This window comes from Pavona decussata, unplaced genomic scaffold (genome assembly GCF_977016875.1).
Source record: "Pavona decussata unplaced genomic scaffold, jaPavDecu1.1 SCAFFOLD_416, whole genome shotgun sequence".
In the NCBI taxonomy this organism is placed as follows: Eukaryota; Metazoa; Cnidaria; class Anthozoa; order Scleractinia; family Agariciidae; genus Pavona; species Pavona decussata.
In genome coordinates, this window is record NW_028145778.1 from 645,706 (window position 1) to 666,885 (window position 21,180).

Genomic DNA, 21,180 nt, shown 5'->3' on the forward strand with positions numbered 1-21,180 from the left:
AATAATAATAATAATAATAATAATAATAATAATAATAATAATAATAATAATGATCATGACGAGGACGACGATGACGATGATGATGATGATGATGATGATGATGATGATGATGATGATAATAATGACTTTATTAACGTGTCAATTGAAGCCTAGCAGAGGGGAGTCCCCTCTGCTAATGTGGGACACCTAACTTTCTAAACAACCTATCACACAAATGTATCAACATGAAACTACTAATAATAACATGCTACTATAAACCCCTAATGATAATGATACGATTTTGACTGTAACAATCAACACAGATTTATCCCTAAGTGTTCATTACACAGGATTTATAAGGCTTCTACGAGGCTTCAATTGCTCTTCCATCTTCAACGTAGATTGTTTGGCTACGAGGGAGTGAAAGTAGACTTCTCCTCCCTATGTGTAACACTGAATTTGCCAACAACAAAAAAACAGCAGGTTTTCTTTGGTTGGGGCAAAGATATGGATCGCCATCCCGTATCGTATAAGGGCGTATAAGAACTGCTCCCACTCTCTCTGTTTTTAAAAAACAAATCTTGAATCCAGTTTACGTGATGACTAACTTGTATTAGTTTGCACACGACTTTCCTGTAAAGCAGCAGTCTTTTAGTGATGCAAATTCCGTGATAAAATATATGTTATTCATTCATTCTCTCGTGAATACCGGTCTTGTAAGCTACCCTCCCTCTTCAGCCAATTTCCAAACTATTATGAAAGTTGAAATGCTTCTGAAATGCTTGAACGTTAATCTCGAGATTGCAAAGCACAGTGAAATTAGGGAAGCTGTGTTCACACTATACCGGACAGCCTCTGAGGCGGCATTAAAACAACACTTATGGGCCTTGCGTTCACATTTTGTGCCGGAGCATCGCTGTGCCATGCCGCCCTTTATATGGTGGAAAACTTTGTACCGGATTGACTGCACCGGCACGAAAATATTCTATTGGATCAATTTCTGTGCTGACACAAAATCGATCCGAGATAATGTGAACATAGCTTTTAAGGCAAGCCAAGTGTAGTGTAGCCAAGTGGTAAACGCCCTTCCTCCTTGACTGCATGCAAATCAGCTCCATAATTCACGACAAGGTATCAACATTCAGCATTTATTTTGAACATAGTTCCAGCAAATTACACAAGATTTTTTTCTTTTGTATTCCTTATGCAATCAGAACATTAATAATATACTCGCAGATAGTAATAGTACATGTACAGCAGAATTCCGGTTAAGTCAGAGAAAGTAACAATTAGCTCTTATGTCATGAACATATCATGAGAATCATAATGAAATTTGTATGTTTGGAGTGCTTAAAATCCAGAGCCATCAGACAAAACTTGGTTTCTTCACTGATATCAATTCTCGGCCTTGCTTACTTCATTTTGGAGTGCTTAAAACTACAGCAAAGAAACCACCCCTTCAACGGTGTTTGTCTGAGAACATACACACCGGTGAAGGAGTTATCCCTGAAACGTCAGACTTTTGTACTGCAGCAGCAGTCCAGACGTACCATTTAAATTCCTGTGAGTGCATAATTTGCAGTGCTATGAAGCAAACGTTTTTCTGCTATGTCATGAGCGTACATGCCACCCTAATCTGACTGGGCGTAAACGTTAGTATCTTTCTTTGTTTCTTTATTACCGTGCAGGGCAGGACGAGTGTTATCCGTGAATCTGGTAACTGGCCTAATTCAAACGCGTTTCTCTGTCCGGGCTCCGTGTGCGCAGCCGTCGAGCCCAATACCCGCTCGTTTCCTCTGTGTGGACGGTCATGGGCTCGACTATCTTCGGGACTCGGGATTTCGGGAAATTTTTCTTTGACCGATGCTCGTGACACGGTAAATACTACCTTCTTACTTTATCGACTAAGTTATTTTATGCTTCCTTACCTATTATTTTTATAAAATGTACTAATGTAATTTTATCCATTTAACTTTTACCAATTATAAAATACTGAAATTAAATTTATGAATGTTAATCTTTTAATGTGTTTCCACGATATTTCAGTATTTCCCTCAAATTCTGTAGCTGCCGTTTCACTTGAAGCTGCGCTCGAGTTATTGACTGGAGTAACAACATGGCCCGGTTTGACCGTAGAGGGAATTAGCCTTAAAATGTCTCCAAATTGAAGGAGGATGCAGTTTTAGATAGTACAACCGACCCCATGTTGGACCGGAACCCAGTAAAAATGCTATCATATTTACTTCTAAAAAGATATTATTTGTACGAACAAACAAAACTCTTACATTACTTCTGGACAAGTTCAGGATATTACCTTTTTGTAAGTCAAGGCAGGATTTGTTTTTGTTTGTGTTTTTGCTTGTTGTTTGTTTTGTTTTTTGGTACCACAAACAAAACGTAAGGGAACAACTTACCAAACGGTTTTTTTTTTTTTTTTTTTTTTTGAGGTAACCGTGACCAGATTATTTTCGTTTCTTAGGTCTCATTTGTGCTAAAATTTAAACCGAAATGAGGGCATTATACTATTTCTGACGATTGAACACTCGAATCTCGGTATAAACATGACTCAAAGGAAGAGGGATTCGCGCTGACGAAGGGCTACCCCTCGAGACGTCAGCTCTCGATTCTTTAGTATCAGTTTCAGATTTCCCACAAAAAGTGTTAAAACGTTGGCCAAAGAAATTTCAAAGAGGTTTAAACCCAAAGGAGAGCTGTCGAGGGCAGAGAGCTACGCCTGAATTTATTCGCCGGGCAAATCTGGCGATCTCTTTCGCTGAGGAATCAATACCGGGTAAGAATTGCTAAATTCTTCGTCATCTAGAACCATTTAGGTTTTGACTGTTTCTAGTTTATACGAAACTAATTCTAGTTCATACTGGCTTAGCACAAGTAGACTGCTTCACATAGCTAACAATGCAACTCTCCTTTGAAACTGTCTTTGTACCAAAAACTCAAACACCAAAATTACTTTTTCAGTGCAAAACATTAATAACACAACCGGAGTGACTAGCTATTAATATTACACCAGTGGTACTAGCACATTCTAGTTCCAATTGTTTTAGAAGTAACAGAATTAGTTGTTGAAGCTTCACTGTTGCGATGCTGTAAGCCACGTTGTGTTAGAGAGCTTACTCTGGCACAGGGGGTGGGTAAGGAGTTGACATTGGCCCTTTTGGACGTCCAGAGGATGGTGGAGGGGCAGCACTGCAATGAAAAAGAGAAAGAGCATCAGTTTTGAAAGAAGGCTGAGCTACAATGCTAGAAATTAGTCTTGGGATACTTCGTCTCCCGCGGACAAAATTAATGACCTTTGTTTTTTCCTACTTTCCCATTTGTCCAGCATTCTGTTCACCGGTTCCACTAAATGCACCTGTGTTAGTAAGACAGAGTGGATAAAACGTCTTGTATAAACGTAAAATAAGAAGGCAAAAGACAGATTTTAAACTGGCGACCTTCAAGCGATCTGATAGAGGCTTGCATGACAATCCTCAACAAAAACAACTTTATTGAATAAACAATAAAATTGCATACAATAACTTGAGAACCCGCAGGTAGCTATCAAGCTATTCGAGGCGGGCTCAAGGAAAGGAAGAACAAAAAGGAGAAATAGAAAAGCACCGATCCTAAGACACCTAGACGTACTCTAATGTTTAGCATAGTCTCATATCTATATTTATATTTAAATGGAATACGGCGTAGTTGTGATATGTTGTTAATATTTTAATTTGAGGATGTATAGTTTAACTTGGGTGACTTCAAGAGGCTTTTGAGATATATGTGCTAATTCATGGATTCAAGAGATCTGAAGCTGCATGAGAAACATTGAAGTAGAAATTTTTCATTGCCATTCATTGGTCTCAATTACTAGTTACCTCTTCTCCACCAGCTGAATATACAGTTTAACAGCCTTCTCCTTTGAAAATTTCCACTCCTGTCTATCTTCTTGGAAATCCTTGTAAACACTCTCTTCATTTCCACAAAGCGCCGCTACGCCCTCCTTTATCAGGATATGACAAAAAGTTACAATGGTTTTGAGTAGACTGCAGAACCACACCACCGCATCAATCAAACGTTTCTACGTTTGACTCAGGGTGTGGAGAGAAATTAGGAACTTAATTTAATGGCCAATTGAAATGAAATGATGGGTACCTTGCCAAAACGACCAGGGCCATCATCTTGTGGATCGTCAGGGCCACTGCGAAAAGAACTGGATTCTGCAAACAAGCATAAGCAATTATTTTATTACAATGAAATTTGCGACTATATATCTTTCTATTTTAGCTTTTGATAGTTTTACAACTGATTAGATTTGTCTTTTTTTTTTGAAGGAAAATGATGACTTTAGCCATCCACTCGATTAGCCTTACAGCTATTTGGATTTTCCAAACTTCTTGCCAAATTTTTAAGTTCAGTTTTTCTTTAAATATTTACATTTACCCTTCAGTAGAGATTGTTGTTTAGTTTATTACATTATCCTGTTGTAAATACATGTTAGGTAAAAGAAGTTTAATGAAGTTAATTGAATTGAATTGAATTGAATTGAATTGCTCTGTATTGTTAAATAACAATATAGTTATAATTATTAATTTATACACTTGGTATTATTACTGGATATCAATCATGGAAGACTTGAAACACAAGAGACAGAAACACAAGGTAACGGCAGACAGAGACATTGGAGTACATGTTCATGAAGTGCGCACGCACCAGTTAAGTCAAATTCATCATCTTCAAATCCTCTTGTAGTTCCCATGCTAAAACCTCTTGTAGTCCCTGCAGAAAAGAAACCTCTGGTTCTGGAGCCTCTGGAATAAGAAACCAATATAAATGAAATTACAATGTGAGGGAGTTTACAAGAATGCTTCTTGGCTTAGCATCTGATTGCATCAATGATTAAAATGCTAGACAAAGTTCAAGGGGAGTTACACTGAACATTTTAGCAGTACACTCCTGTTGATACTGTGCACATCAATAAGGTTGCAGTGGCAATGTAGAGTATACTGTGCCTTCTACCTCAAGAACCTCAACACAAATCACATCCTATGATTATCAACCCCACTGGAACTCTCAGGCCACTATGGTTGGGGACTTTGCACTGGGCTCCACCTCATTAACCACTAAAAAAGCATTAAAACCAACACCAGTGAACAAGTTACCAGTGGTGTTAGGATTACAGTATCTCATATCAAGGGGGTGATGATCAATTGCAGCCAAACTCAACTGAGTGTTGGGCATGGTATCTAAAGGGCAGATCTAGTTTTACCAAAATCCAAGCCCAGAGTAGGTTGTAGGCAGAATAAAATTCTCTTCCCAACAGGATGTTGTGAGAGTTTCTAGGAGAACGTGGATAAGCACATGTAAAGAATTCCAGTACTTGCTATTCCATCAGTGGCCATGTAATGCACTCCAACAGGGCAAAGCTCAAGGGTTAATCCAAGGAGACATGGACCAGAGAGGAACCATGGGGTAGGAGAGTACATGTAAGAACAGGATCAGGGCCGGGTTGTTTGAAAGCTGATTAACGCTTATCAACGATTAAAAGTTAATCGAGGTTTTCATCACGCTAGTTAAAAATGGTTTTAAAGGCTAACTTTAAGCCAAGGATGAAGAAAAGTCTAAGTCAATACTGAAGAACAAAAATCGTTTGGAAGAATCTTCATTGATATTAGTAATTAAACTCGAATCAAAGTTAACGTTAATCCAAAATTAGCTTAATCGGGCTTTGAACAACTAGGCCCAGAGCTCCAGTAGTAGTACAGGCACCTGTGACCTTCTTATGAGTGAACATGAGTTACAAGGATTGCAGACGATGACAGTTTGGTGTTGCTCTTAACAGATAGAGTCTTGAGGATGAGGGGCTTAGTTTCTGAAGAAACTATGGGGCTGCTTCAGTGGGGTTGTGGAATCAAATATTGAGTTTCTTTTGTTGTTGTTGTTTTTGTTTTGTTTTTTCAACTGAGTTGACAAGGTTATTTGGCCTCTGTAAAGAGATTTGAGAACTAACACTTCAAGCGCTAGCCCTGAAGAGAAACTTCACAAGAATTCACTCTGATGAAGGGCCTTAAGCAAATGCAACATCAGCTCTCAAATCTCTTTGGAGTTTGAGGAGTGAGCATTATGATATGTATAAAGAATTGTTGCTTACTGTTCAAAATCACTGGCTGAGAATCCTCTGTGAGTGCTCCTTGGCTGTGAACGGACAGTAATTACTGATTTGCCTGGTTTGAAATCAAGGTCAATCAATTGCTTCTCTCCCTCCATAGTAAGCTCTAAGTCATTGAATTTTAAAGTGTCGCGTGTCTCACAAATGCCTTGTTCCACCAGCAATTCCTTAAGGTCATCCACTGTTGCAAACCAATTCATTTGAACTTCTCGTTCCTTTCCACTGGATTGACACACTTTGATGGCAATGTTTCTATCCATGTCAACTCTTATAACAGGCCTCTCCTTAGCAGTTATAAACATATCAGAAAGTTCGTCCAGTTCATAAATATTTTGACCATTGAAGCGAAGATGTTGTTTATCTGCTCTGATATTCAAGTTTACTTGAATGAAATTTTTGACATCCTGAACAGAAACTTCAAAAGGATCAACCGTCATGATGACTGGGTCTCTGCCTGAGGATTCAATCAACAGCTCTTCCTTTTCGTATAGAACTTGAATTACCTCATTAGTGTTTTCCAGTGCGTAAGAGCTGGGGGAAGAAAAGCAAACGTTAATATAAGCTTGTTCTTCAAAGGTTGTTTGTATTTGCAATCAAAAGAAAATTGCAAGTTGGGTTGTCTTTAATGAATCATTTTGTAGTTAACAGCACCAGTAAAACTGTTCAATCTAGTGCACAATTGCTTTCATAAGCATCACCTCCATTTTCATTCCTAGGACTACAGTAGTTCTTGAGAGCTGAAGCTGACTTAGAAACATCTCAACCCAGTGGCCAGAATGGGAGTTGAACCTGTGACCTCCAAATATTTTCAAGTCCATCACCCTAGCCACTTGGCCGCACTATCTCCCTTGAAATACTTGCAATTTATAATCTTGAAAGACTGACAGAATAACAACTCTCTTAAAGTCAAAGTTGCGCCTACAGGCTTGTTATCATCACAGAAGAATATTTGTTATGCATTATACATAGCAGAATATAAAATCATTTCAAACATCACTTGATGGTTGGTTTAATTTAGTTTTTAGGCTAAAGTCATAAGCTTGTTGGGCGAATTGGGGCGCTCAAATTACAAAGAAAACAGGGAACCATGTTTCTGACATAAAAGTCAGTTTGTATGCATGCAAGAATAGCACTTATGTTAATTTTGCACCAAGACCGTCAGTACCTAAATTTATGTCTTGGTGTTGTTCTGACACGCAAGTTTTGGGGCACTGCGCACAAAGATTCTAAAGTTTTTTCTTGCCTGATACTTAAACAAGTCTCCTTAGAACTCTTTACAAATAATTGATAATACTAAATGTTGATTTGCAAACTTCACTCTCAAGACACCCAATGCTATAGTCACCTCATGGTTTTATCCTCATTGAGAACTCTCCCACTCATAATCAAACATGAGACTCCACAGCCATGCGGAAATTTCTTGTTAATCTCATCCTTCAAATCTGCAATAGTTGCTGTCTGGAAATCAGGCATGCATACTTCTTTTGTTTCCTCTTTCCACACATGCTTTACAACAAGCTTCAGCAATAATACTTCTGGTGTAAACTCCAATTCAATGATTCCATTGAATTCCAGTTGTTGGCTTAGTTCTTCATTAGCTGCTGGTCTTCTGGGGTCTGAAGTGCTGAAGAATCTCAACCTGCCCTTCGCCCAGCAAGCGCCTTCAATAACCAAGGGACTTGACAATGATCGCCTAGCCTCTACAAGCCACACTCCAAGGTATACTCCACCAACCGTTATGTCAACCTCAGAAGCTGAAAAGGAAAAACACAAAATTATTCATAGCATAATTATTAACTGAAACTGAAACAACATACAGTTGAACCTGTATTAAGCGGCACCGTATTAAGCGGTCACCCTCTATTAAGCGGTCAGTTGTCAAAGTCCCGGAAATTACTTCCCTTATTTACTGTAATCCTGACCTGAATAAAACGGTTACCTCTATTAAGTGGTCGCGGTCACCCTCTACTAAATCTCAGCGAGCTGTTCCTATTGTCTTGCCCTGTTTTAAACGGTCACCTTGTAAAAGGAAACCACTTACATGTAAATATGGTAACAAATAGCGTGCCAGGCAATTGAGCTTCTAATGAGCTGCACAATCGTGGTGTTAATGTTTTACTGGTCTGTTTCAATACCATGTTCTCCTTCGTCATACCATTTTACCGCCGAACTTTCTTAACCAAGTAAGAGATGTATTCTGTGCAACCTGTATTAAGCGGTCACTTAGCCATTCCGCGAGGGTGACCGCTTAATACAGGTTCGACTGTACCAGAAACATGTTACCTTTGAATGAAGCTGCTGCAGGGAAAATCTGGTTTCAAGTTGAACCAGTATTAAATCTACATGTACATTAAATGTATATCCCAGATTCAACCTTGGTTAACCTGTGTTTACCTAGATCAAAAATGTCAAAACCAGTTTAATTGAGTCCTCAAGTCCTCAGTTTCCATGTTCATGCTTTACAAGATCAACATACTGTACATGTATTTCAACAATGTTTTAAAAGGGTAGATTGCAACTGCTTGGATTTGAAGAGGTAATAGTCAGTGATCGGTACTTAGTGGTTTCCTTTCAAAGGGAGGCTGACAAGTATTTGACAAAGCTTAGCTTCAAGACTAATTTTGATTCTCGTTTGCTAGAAGGATGCTTTGTGTGTAAGGGCCTGTCCTTGAGGGATTCATCCTTCCTTTACAACACAGTCAGTTTGTGTTTACTAGAAATCTGAGCAAGGCTTGTTTCAAAGAAAAGAGTAAAAGCCTACCAAGCAATCATTGAGACTGATATCAGTCCATTGATGTATTACATTTCCTTTCTTAACCTTCATTTATATAACTGATCAAGTTTGACGCATCTCCAGTAAAAACCTACCAGCCAGTACCAATAAAACTAAAAGCTAACATTAAAATTTTATCGAATTTGACAATTAACTCACCATAATCATTGTTATTTGCTATTGCAATTTTAAATTGGCTTCCACTCTCCATCTTGACCACACCCTTCTCTTCGCTGCTGTGACAGAGTGTGCCATTAGTGATCACCACTGAATAACCACCTTTGTCATAACTTCTTGGCTGCATTCTTGGTGAGTCAGCAGCTGGGGCATCATAACTATCACCAAACATGGAAGGTGGAACCTGGTCGGCCAACAGACCAGCTAATGGCCCAGGGCCCAGTTGCTGCATTAATAGCTGCAGCATTGCCATCTTGGCTGTAGGATCATGGGGCATACCCTGCTGAGGTACTGAACCAAAAGGATTAGCGCCATAACCAAGGCCATGGTTAGCGAATCCAGATGCACCTTGACTTGTTTGGAATGCAGTGTTACCAGGCATGCTCTGTTGAGGCACTGAACCAAAGGAGGCGCAACCACCACTAAGACCATCACCAGTGTACCCAGATGCACCTTGAAATGCTTTAGGTGCAGTATTAGCAGGCTTCTTCTGTTGAGAAGAGGCAGTGGAGCCATATCCAAGGCCATGATCAGTGCAACCGGATGCATCCAGAGTTGGTAACTCAAATCCCTTGTATTGCTTGTGAGAGGAAACACCAGGAGTCTGCTGGTGTTTATGAGGACTGTCACTGGCACCTGCTCCCTGCCCTGAACAAGGGTCAGTTGTCTTTGCTTTTTTTTCTGAAGGTCCAGTTTCACCAGTGCCTTCAAAGGAAAAATTATTCCCGCTTATCTGCCCAGTTGGAGATGTGGCACTTGCATATTCACCTTCTACTGGCTGTTTCTCCTTTGTCGTCTCAGAAGGATATGTCCCGTAGCCTGGGGTTATCATCTCATCAAACAGTGTCCCCTGGGGCACTGTTCCTGTAACTATATAACAATAGACATAATTATAGCTAATTATCTAAATATAAAACCATTATTACTCCATAAGCCTGTCAACACTGTTTGGAGCTGATTAGGGAGATACTGTAAGCTTATGTACATGTACAGGGTAGCATTACCGTGTGCATGTTTGTGCTTTTTGTGGTTTTTCTGCAATCAGCAAAAAAAATCCCCACAAAAAAAATTAATGCAAAAATCTTTCCTGCAAAAATTAACTCCACTCTAGATATTCTCTACATAAATTTGTTTCACAAAACTAAGAATACCGTTTGGGTTAGGGTTAGAAATTTCCGATGACCTTCTATGGGGTGGGTATGGATTTTTTCAGGAACTACACAATCACAAAAATAAACTCCAGCAAAAATTTTGTGCCACACAATATCTAATTAATAAACAAGTTTATTCAGAGTCACAAGCAAAAAAATTACAAAGTAAAGTTGAATAAATGATCTTTACCACACTGGTCAGTTGCTTCACCACATCTGACCAGTGTGCGGGAGGTGATGGGTTTCGGAGTGATTACAAATGGTATTTCTCTAAATGTTAATGAGCTCTCCTCACAACAAAGTAAAATGTTCATTTCATTTAGATCAAATATGTACAGGTATTTTCAAGCAAGTTTTATAGTAAAAAGGCAACCATCTTTGACAAGTATTTTGAGGAGTTACCTTCATCAGTCTGCTCATTAGCATCTGGTTTCATGGTTCCTGGAGGACTTGGAGATTTATTTTGTTTGTCTTTTGGACGTGCTCCCCCAAAGTGATATTGAGTACCCTGGTGCTGAGCTGAAAAGAGACTTACATTTATACATGTGGACTTCTGGGTTAGCAAGAGGAGCATAATACTACATCCTCATCAAGAGCAAACATGAACTACATCCATCAGCAAATAATTTTTTATTGATTTAGAAAGTAAGTTAATGTACAGTTCCAGAAAATATCCATACTCCCCCCATAGAAGGTTTTTTTATTTGCATCCCAGGAAATTCCAGTTTAGCTTCATACTTTGCTTCCACAATTTTGGCTTCTAAGAGCCCCCTCCCCCTGGGAATTTCTGATGACTGTCCATGGGCTGGGTATGGATTTCTTCTAGAACTGCACAATTGAATTAGGGACTGGTCATAAAGTACAGGGGGGGGTGGGCTGGAAAAAAAGGGGGGGTGGGTCACTGTTTTCATGCATGTAAAAAGGGGTGGGCTAGCAAAAACCATGCATCATTAAAGGGGTGGGGCACATAATATTTTTGCACATGTTTTGCATCAAATGGTGCCTTTTGCCAGTAAAACTGTGAAATGTATTAACAGTAAAAGCACAAATTATAATTGTGTAGTTTCAGAAAATATCCATCCCCCATCACAGAGGGAATTTATAAAAGGACGCCCTACCGCCAGGAACTTCCAAGTTTCTTTCATACAATCTCTGTAATTTTGTTCTTTCTCTTACCACCATCCCCTCCAGAATCTTGAATTCCCTCCATGGGTGGGGTAAGGATATTTTCTGGAACTACACATTCTATCAAGAAAAGGGCAAGTTCACTCGCATCCATTAAAATGAACAACTATGATTCCATGTGGTTATTAATGATACATATTAGATGCACATTATCTTCTCAAAATCATTTCAGGTATTTCAACAAAAATAGATCTCATTATATCATTGCCAATGCCTTATGTTATCACCTTATAAAATACCATAGTGACTAATAAGTGCATGTGTGCTCCTTCCTCTATCATACTTGTCCTCTAATTTGTCTAGTTTTATGTATAGTCTTACCTTTATTTACTAGGGGTGGGTCATTTCATTTTTTACCTGAAAAATATGGGTGGGCCATGCATTATTCTGCAAAAATATGAGGGTGGGTCACACAAAACTAGCCTTCGTAAAAATGAATTTTTCCAGCCCACCCCCCCCCCGGTACTTTATGACCAGTCCCTTAACTCTAAAGTATAGTCAAGCCCTTCCTAAAAAACATCATTACTAAATGCAGATACCTCCATATTACAGAGAATTGCACATGTTATCTGACTTTAAGTCTTTCAACCCTTAAACTTGATGGTCCATTGAGGTCAAGAGTGATATGTATTTTGCTAATTTTTCCCAAATGTACACAGAGGCCAGGGACACTAGCAATATGCATTGCAAAGTACCCTATACTCAGGGGTTTCACTAGAAGCCGGCAACCGGCGAATTCTGTCGCCTACTTTCTATATCAGCGCCGCCTACTATTGCCATTCTATCTCCCAATTCTGACCTGATTTTTCCTGAAATGGCAAGCAAAGTCAATTGCCAATATAACAGTTTGTCTCATTTTTATCTATTGAGAACAACGTGATTGACACTTACAACCTGTATCGTTATTTGCTGTTTGACACGTTAAATGGAGATCATGATCAAGTGATTTGTAAGAAATCTGTCTTATCTATTGTACTCAATTTGGTTCCCAGAATGCTGGAAATAGCATTTCCTGCTTCCAGATCTCAACATTTTCTGCACCCCACTAGACTGGAGAGCCCTTGCAATCCCAATATTTGTCACAGCCGGCTACTCTACAGCAAACCATCCCCATACTTTAAATTTTATTGAAACCCCTGTATACTGCCTATAATACTGTAACCAAAATTATTCTTGGAGAGATGAAAGCTGTAAAATGGTACAATTAATGTACATAGTTTTCCCTCTGAGCTTTTCTTTACATCCATTTTTCCTTACCATCTACTTCAGTTAAATCACAATGAGACTGCCAGCAGTCCCTTTCCTGTTGATCACGAGGGCCAGTTATCATTGCAAGCAAGCTAAACTTTTACTTAAAGACTAGTTTGCATGCTTGAATAATCTGATCACTTCATTTGGAGATCAACACTTAAAACAGTCTCTTGGAGGTGGAATTGTTTCATCTACCAACAATTTTCCCTCTTTAGAACAAGACCACAATCTCTGACTGCAAGCTCTTCCTTTTTCAAAGAGGGAAATGGAATATTGTCCAATTTCTTGCCACTGACTGAAATTTCTTTCAAGGAACAAATGGCTGGGAACAAATTTTGCTTTCATTTTCTCCCTTTTCTAAACATGTTTTGACATAAGCTTGAGGTTTGAATAAAATCAAAGGCGACAAGCAAAGATTATAGAGAAAACCAGCTACTTTCAACCAAGGAGTACTAACTTACAAAATACGTTAATAAAGTGATTATGCAACAAAAGCTTGCGTGCTCGGCCCTGTTCCCATATAAATGATCATGGTGTTTGTAAATTAATGACAGCCACAATGGTATTGGTGAGAGATGAAGAGCAACGCATTTTTTTCATTTTTGGTAAAATAAAAAGTTAAAAATCGGTAAAGTATGAATCACAGCATTTTAACAGCTGCATGTAGCTTTTATCATGGCTTAGGCAGTCAACTACATGAACCATCCTCAAAATCCAAGGACTGCCAAATAAGAATATATTACAGTTTTTGGTTTTTACTAACCTCCTTTGCTAGTAATTCCCTTATCACTGCTTGCATTCTTTGATTCTCCCTTCTCATCCTCATTGCCATCAGGGATGTTGTCATCATCATCATCATCGTTATCATCACCTGGTCTCTGATAACTGGACATGTTAGGTACAGTTGCGGCAGGTGAGTTCAAAGCTCCTGTGCTTACATCTGCATCCTTGGGTTTAATTGGTGCTCTCTCGTCATTACCATTGACTGCACTACTTTCACTAGGTTCTTTCTGCAATCCAGCTTTAGAAGGTGTTGACTTTTCAACACCAATGAGCTCACCGTCTGCACTTGTAGCCACTGGCTGACTTCCTTTATCAGTCATGATAACATCTTCATCCTCACTGTCATTTGGCAATGGTGCCACTTTGGCTGCTACCTGGGATCCTACAGACTTACACAGGAGCAAAGATGGGTTTTCCTTTTGTTTTCCATCAGTTGGTCCTTTCACTGGCACGTCACTGGTTGGCAATGGATCTGTAAATTTGTGTACCTCTAAATCATCTGGCTTCTCTTCAGTCATCAACTTGATTTGCTTTCGAACTGTGGAGGATCAGCAGTCATACAAAATGATAAATACTGTGCAGAGTGGTGTGTGTACTCCCACTTGTTACAACACATGTACAGCTGTATGTTAATTTTAGCAAGAGCTTTTCTTATAGGGGAGGGGGGAGGGTAGGCAAGGGGTTTTTTTTTTACTGTAAACAGGGGCATCACAACTACAAAAACTTTCCCAGGCAAACAGTTAGTTCACTTAGTTCCCACCCCCAGTCTCCCCAAATAATGACTACAGTCAACACTCTCTAAGGCGGACACCCTCGCTACCAGATTTACTGTCCGCCTTAGAGAGAGTTCATGTTAACTGATACCCGAACATCAAAACTGAAACCAGTGCTTTATTACTTTAACTACAGTGTACAATGTAGTCATGACGGGCCAGCTGTGTCTTTTTTATGTATTCCTTACGGAATCCAACACAGTTCATACACACTTTGAACATTTGTGAATCAACCTTAACAAAACTCGTTTGTGTTGCTTGTTATTTGACAGTAGGTGGAGTTGGGGTTCACAACCCCCATTCACTACGAAAAAAAACTGTACTTTTGTACTTGAATCAAGTAGCGTCTCTTGTGAAGTTACAAAAACTGTGGGGGTGCCTACGGGCTTGAAGTCCCATGCAAGTACAAGTTTCAAGGCGTTCCAAAGGTCGTGGCCTGGATAGCAAAGTGCATAGGTAAAGAAAACGAGAAGATTATAACTGCGGTTGATCTAAACCAAGACGCGAAAAAGCGAAGGAAGAATACAAGTGACTCAACTGATTCCAGTAAATGGCAGCGCAAATGAGTTGTTGTATAAATGACCAGAAAAGTGACTTTAATATTGTATTACGACATATTGTAAGGTCTGGTATATTTATTAAAACCACTGTTATCAGATTGCGCTATTTTTTTGGAATTTTGGACCTGTTATAAAGTTTCAAAAACATCTGGTGTCCGCTTTGAGAGGTTTTTGAACCAACATGTTGGAAAAAAGTGTCTGCTGTCCACCTTAGAGAGAATTCAGTTACAGAGAAACAAGTAAAATTTGGCAGGGACTAAATTTTCTGTCCGCCTTAAAGAGGTGTCCACCTTAGAGAGGTGTCCGCTTAGAGAGAGTTGACTGTATAACAAATTCCTGCTTTCTATACAATTATTATTCCCTAGAGAATAATCCTTGAATATTAATTATTCCAGGTACACAGTGGGACACTGTGTTATATCTACTGTACATGAATTTCTTTATCATCCTTAATTACCATTAGGATTATTGAGGTCACTTCGGGAAGGAGGCTTCAAGTTTCCTGCTGCCTTTTCAATGCCATCACAAACTGCATCATATTCTGAAAACAATAAAAATAGTATATGCATCAAAGGCAGAACTGATTGTATAATATACCATGTATTACCAACAATAATAATTAGAGGGGAGAAATGTTCAGGTGTAAGGTCACAGTCTTACACATTTTGGAACAAAAATTAGAGCTGTTTGATTTGTTGAGCCAACTCCTAGCCCCAACTGCATCAGGCAGGGAGATGTTAATACTTCAGGCAGAATATCAACAGGTATATTCTCCTCAATGTTAACTCCATATTTCTCATCCCACTAGTTGAGATAATTTGTTTAAAATCAAGACATTCAATCTTTGGTGATCATTTCCTATTTAACAAATCGAACGTGGTTTAGCATTGACTGTACTCTTATCGACAACGATATTCGTCATCACAGTGGTCAAAATGTTGTGGACTCACGAGGCGCAACCGAGTGAGTCCACAACAAATTTTTGGCTACTGTGATGACGAATATCATTGTCGATAAGAGTGCAGACAACACTAAACCACATTCGATTTGTTTTTTACCACAATATCAACGTCAAAGAAAATTTTTACAATAACTGTCAAAATTTCCACGCGCTTATTGATGCAAGCAGTGTTGTCTAGACTCTTATCGACAACAGAAAATTAGCCAATCAGATTGCGAGATTAGAAACAATTGTGGTAAAAAATCTCATAACCTGTACATTTGATCAAGCATAGGGATGTTATAACGAGAAATCAGCAGCTTGTCACTATTGCAAATGAACCCCACAATTCCTTATAACAGCGTTGGACATCAAGATAGGGCGGACCAAGTTTAAGTCTCCTACATATTAGTATATTTGGGTGGGTCAACTAGGAAGATCATTCTCTCTCCCTATATACAAGCAACAAGCAATGTGTACATGGTCTGGTGAGAGCAAATAGCAGTTACCAAATATTCCCATTGCTCAGCATTTCGTAGATAGGGAGGGGCTATAACTATTCCTTACCTGGGGTCAATTAAATAAAACTTTGACACTTATAACTAACAAGTGGGCCATAATGGTTTGGCATACGCATGCAACAAGAAAGTTCAAAAATGAGATAAATAACCATTAATTGTTTGAAGACTTCTAATTTCTATTGGACTCGTTTTCTGCATGATCATGTAACAAGAAAGGTCCAGACTTTTGGCTACAATTGAAAACGCTTTATTGAACTGGCCCACGATAAAAACATTAAATATTTCAATTTCGCAGGAGTTTCCCTTTTGCATCGTTTATGTTACCGTTATTTTAAAAGGGTTACATTAGGATATGACACTTGCATCCTTTATGCCACTGAAAATTAATTAAAAAGACTTCAATTATAATTGCTTAAAGGGCTTTTTAAAAAACAACAGTAGCCAAGGAAGACATGCGCTACAAACCTGTCTGCTTCAAGTTATCGCCATCAGTGACCTGAGGTGAGAAGAGATCGGCGAAGAACTGCTCTTTCTCTTGTAACTTTTCAACAAGATCAGATCGCCCGACCACATTAAGCGCCTTTTTAAGCACTTCAAGCCTTGTGGGGGTTAACAGAAGCATTTTTTGAAGTTCCTCAAAATAATGTAAAGCTTCCGTCATTTCTTCGCATTTTGCAGACGTCACGTAACCCTTGAGGACAAATTTAACCTCTTCGAATTCTTTTTTTGCCAGCTCCTTACTGATTTGAAGCAAGAAACTTCTGAATTCAAACTGTGCGTGTTCCATGCTGAATACAAACTTTGGAAGGTCTGCTTCCGTGAAGCTCAGTCTTTCAGCGTTGCTACTTCCGTTTTCTCCTTCGCTCGTTAAACTCTCCAAATACACCAATTTCCAAATTCACTCACATGACAAAACAACAACGGCAGCTACTATTGCTGATTCTCCATTACACAAACAGAAAAAATGTCAAATCAACTGTCCATAAAAAGTGAAATACACCTCAATCTTTCACTATAAAGTTCCTTCAGTTACCTCGGTCAACTCTCTTCACTTCTTTCGATTTTTCTGGGGTTTCTCCCAGCCTCGTTCTTAATCGTGACGTAAGGTGACCTGCTCCCAGTACCCTCTCTCTTGAGGAGATATCACATGTCTGAGGCTTGACTTTGGCGGGAGTTTTTATTACAATATGGCGGATTAAATTGCTATTTTCGTTTCGATTTTCCCGTGCTGTTTTGGACTAGTTCCTTGAAATGGAAGACTGGGATATTCGCGAACAAGATGACTTTGAATCACGCCACGCAGATGAACTGGAGATGTTTGATGATTTGGAAGAAGAAGGTGAGAATCAGCTTAGCCCGCGAGCAAGCTTTCTTGGGGGAGCCCAAGAGAGCTTGCTCTCAGGCTAGAATCAGCTTAGTCTCGGCTTGGGTATTCCCTGCAAGCAGAGGTCTCTGACAGCGAGAAGGAGAGACTCTCTCCCCTCTCGCCGTCAGAGATCTCTTCTAGCAGGGAACTTGGATTAAACCTGTTCGCAAAATGTTGGAGTGTTCTGCCTACCGGCAATGCTCCCAAAAATAGCATATTTAAAAGGAAAAAGGGAATTTTGCTGGTACAAGGCTATTCTCATTGTGTTGCCAGATTGTACGCACTTAGGGACCGATCGTTTCTTACGTCCTAAGGATGGGGAGGTGGGGGGGCGGTGGTTCTTGAGGGGAGGGGTAATTTTTTTAAACGAGCTCTTTGGGGAAGGGGGTAATTTTTACCTTGTACGAAAAGTGAGGGGGGTAAAATTTTAAGACATGCAAAAGGATGTTAAAATGGGGTTGACAGACCTGCACGACTCCCACTGTGTGTCCGTTGTGTTGTTTAAAAGCCTTTTCAGATTTGCTTTAACAAGCGGCTATTTCAAAAGCGAAAATCGGGGTTTCAGTCATTTCGAACACTTTTTAACTTTCGATTTGTTTTTGAAATAAATTGAACTTTGAGAAACGGGGAAAAAAATTCGTGTCAGATGCACTTTAAGCGATTTTCCTTTTGGATAAGGGATTCTTCCCTTTAGATCAAAGTGTGATGAAACCGCTCTGCTTAATGGTGTTTGTCTTGATCGTGAGGGAGAATTCTCAAATATACTGAATGGAGGATTTTGAGCCGTAACCATTAGGTTTTGATATGCCATTGTGTATGCTAGCTCTGTGGCATTTGTTAAGGTTTATAGGCTTGGATAGACTTCAAAATTTCGGGTAGCGCTAAATAAATGTTATCTGTGAAGATACAGGATTCGTGGATTTCTTAAACAGTGAGTTAATGTTTATGCTATTGTATCTCGCTGCGTGAAGATTGCAGACTGTTTGTTTATCACGGATATGATTGTCCAAAAGATTCTCGTCTTTACAAAGCTGATCATTGTTTTCTCTCGCTTTTTAAAGCTATGGCTTCGTTGTAGCGCTGTCTTTTAGCTCGCCTAACTTCTGATCGTTTCTCTTGCCAGTTCAGATTCAGAGAGCTAGCGACCACAGGCAGACCACCCTCTGTTTGGGTGGTGTAATTTTCTTCTTGGAACTTGAGACTCTATATTCACGCGACACGATCGGTTGAAATTTTTACTGAGTGGAGATATTTAAAGTCGCCTTTTACCTTTATGTTGAAATAAAGCTTCAAGAAAATGCTGATTGAGTCAGGCGTGGTGTTTTTTTGTTTTTTGTTTTTTTTTTGCCATTCCGAGCCGTAGAAACCTTTCTCTGGCGAGTTTACTGTCCAACAGCGTTGCCGGCTTACTAGTAACGGCCTTCGGTCAGCAACCGCTAATATATACATATTTGTAATTTTCTTTCTTTTTTTTTTCGGGGGGGGGGGGGGGGCATTGTACTGCACTGCACTAGCTGGTGTGGGGTATTTCCAGTCGTGATAACTTTCGTTATAACTTTCTAGAATCATATCGTGGATTATCGACAGCAGTCTCTCAAAAGATCTGAGTCAGCAACCACTGTCGTACGAATTTAACGGATTTACAATACGCTTCTAGTAAAATTCACGGCCGTAGTTTCGTGAAAATTTACGCGACAGTGGAAACAAAAATGCGTTTGTTTAGAACTCGCCTTGTGCTATTTTAGACATGTCGAATCCATCGCCACAAAATCGTAAGCGGGCCTATCGCCATCGCGTCACCTGCTCCGAATGTAAAAAAGACATCGTTGCTGAGTACCAAGACGCTCATGAACCAAGCATATAGGAAAGAGAGTTAAATTCACTGTTTCTCGTGCGTTAAATCAATGGCAACTAGGTTTTACCGGCGGCGATGAAACAATCACCAATAGCAGCGGTACAGATATAGTGGATGCATCAGATACTGCTCTGGATAAGTCAGAAATCGAGGTGATTCAAGTGAATAATGGTGCTCGGCGTGCTCCGGCTACGTGAATTTATGGATGTTGGTGTAACAGATGAATCAGAAATCATGGATAAAAGTAATTCGGATAAGTTAGAGATCATTGATATGGAAAGCATAGATGGTGCTGACAATGATGCTAGTGCTCCGGATACCTAATGGTGCTAACTCTGAAATCGTGCATAGTGCTAATCGGGATATCTCCATTTCAATTGTCATAGATAACAGTGCCCCGGAAAAGTCCCTCAAGTCAGTTATCATGGATAATGGTGCTCCATATAAGTGAGATATCGCAGATGGTGCGCACAATTCTTCCTTGGATACAAATTTAAATAGTGGTACTTGCCAAAAGTCCAGTGATATAGAGGGTTTACCCATTTTGAAGTGCTACGACCCCAAAAAATTCGGCAGTGAATCTTTTTCCATACCCTACGCTAGTGTCGGAGTGAAGAAAGTTTCAACAGCGTATGGCAGATAGCATCAACAATGGGTCTGAAAATGAAGAAGTGGCTGACCAATTCTCAGTTTGAATTACGATAAGCCAGGATACCCTGACAAACACCATCGCGCCGCCTTCAAGCCCTTGAAGGTGAACTCGCGCAAAGACAAACGCAGGTGACACCGGAATCGCACCACCGTATTAAAACTTACCATGAGTCCATCGATAAGGTACTGTCCGAGCCTGAGCTCAGGTTTAGTGGAAATGTCCAGTAAATACTCTGTGCTTTGGGAAATACATGTTAGAGTGCGTAACCGCCGGAGGGCCATCACTTCTAATTCATGCAATGTATTTTAAACTCTTTTCATTTTGTCGGCTGCCCGAGAGGGCTGAACGTTGCAGCCTAACAGAGTTACGGACGAGGCGAAGAAGGTTTAAACTGAACTATACGAAACAAACTCAACTTACAAAATTTACAAACTATAAGGTAAACAAACCGATAAAACCAATCGAAAATACAGCACACTTACATTGTTGTGGCGCGTTTAGACGAAACTTTTAGGGGAAATTGCTAGCAGACTGCAGTAACTGCGGATAACTGGGCGAAGCGCGTCTCGTTGAAAGTTCAACGTATAATGAACAGAAAATGTCATTTCAGCAAAGTGTCACTTGAAAAATGCAAATTATTAACCTAAATTCCCGCACAAAAACAGGCCTAAGGGAATACTAATTGAGGCCACTATTACAATCAGGTGTTAGATCCAACACAGTGAAACACCTGGGCCCGGTTGTTCGAAAGCCGATTAACGCTAATCCCCGATTAAAAATTAAGCGAGGTTCTTATCTCGCTCGTTTAAAATCTTTTTAAAAACTTATTTTGGGCTTATGTAAAGAAAACTCGTAAGTCATAACTTACAGACAAAAATCTTTAAAAAACAAATATTTATTAGAACTTAAAGTCTACTCAAAGTTCACTTTAATCCGGGATTAAGTTGATCGGGCTTTGAACAACCGGGACCTGATTAATAAAGCTTCTCCCGCGTTGCTAAATTTTACAAAATCGACGGCGGGATTCTGGAAGCCGAGCAGAAAATGTACG

The 21,180-nt window shown here is 39.6% G+C and overlaps 1 protein-coding gene across 3 annotated transcripts in view; it reads right to left on the reverse strand.

The window, feature by feature from the left end:
• Window positions 1–1,113: 1,113 nt before the first annotated feature.
• LOC146450920 (uncharacterized) overlaps window positions 1,114–21,180 on the reverse strand; it is a 51,576-nt gene continuing 31,509 nt past the window's right edge. The window contains exons 1-11 of one of the 3 annotated variants that reach the window (XM_085099780.1): window positions 16,722–17,327; window positions 15,253–15,336; window positions 13,443–14,000; window positions 10,646–10,762; window positions 9,075–9,962; window positions 7,488–7,896; window positions 6,125–6,673; window positions 4,687–4,784; window positions 4,129–4,193; window positions 3,852–3,976; window positions 1,114–3,183 (exon numbers count right to left, since the gene is read on the reverse strand). In XM_085099780.1, coding sequence (XP_084955906.1) covers window positions 3,108–3,183; window positions 3,852–3,976; window positions 4,129–4,193; window positions 4,687–4,784; window positions 6,125–6,673; window positions 7,488–7,896; window positions 9,075–9,962; window positions 10,646–10,762; window positions 13,443–14,000; window positions 15,253–15,336; window positions 16,722–17,043 — 3,291 coding nt within the window. In that variant the 5' untranslated portion in view covers window positions 17,044–17,327 and the 3' untranslated portion in view covers window positions 1,114–3,107. Of the gene's footprint in view, window positions 3,184–3,851; window positions 3,977–4,128; window positions 4,194–4,686; window positions 4,785–6,124; window positions 6,674–7,487; window positions 7,897–9,074; window positions 9,963–10,645; window positions 10,763–13,442; window positions 14,001–15,252; window positions 15,337–16,721; window positions 17,328–21,180 lie in introns of those variants that run through there. The other 2 variants (XM_085099781.1, XM_085099782.1) reach the window with 2 other exon arrangements.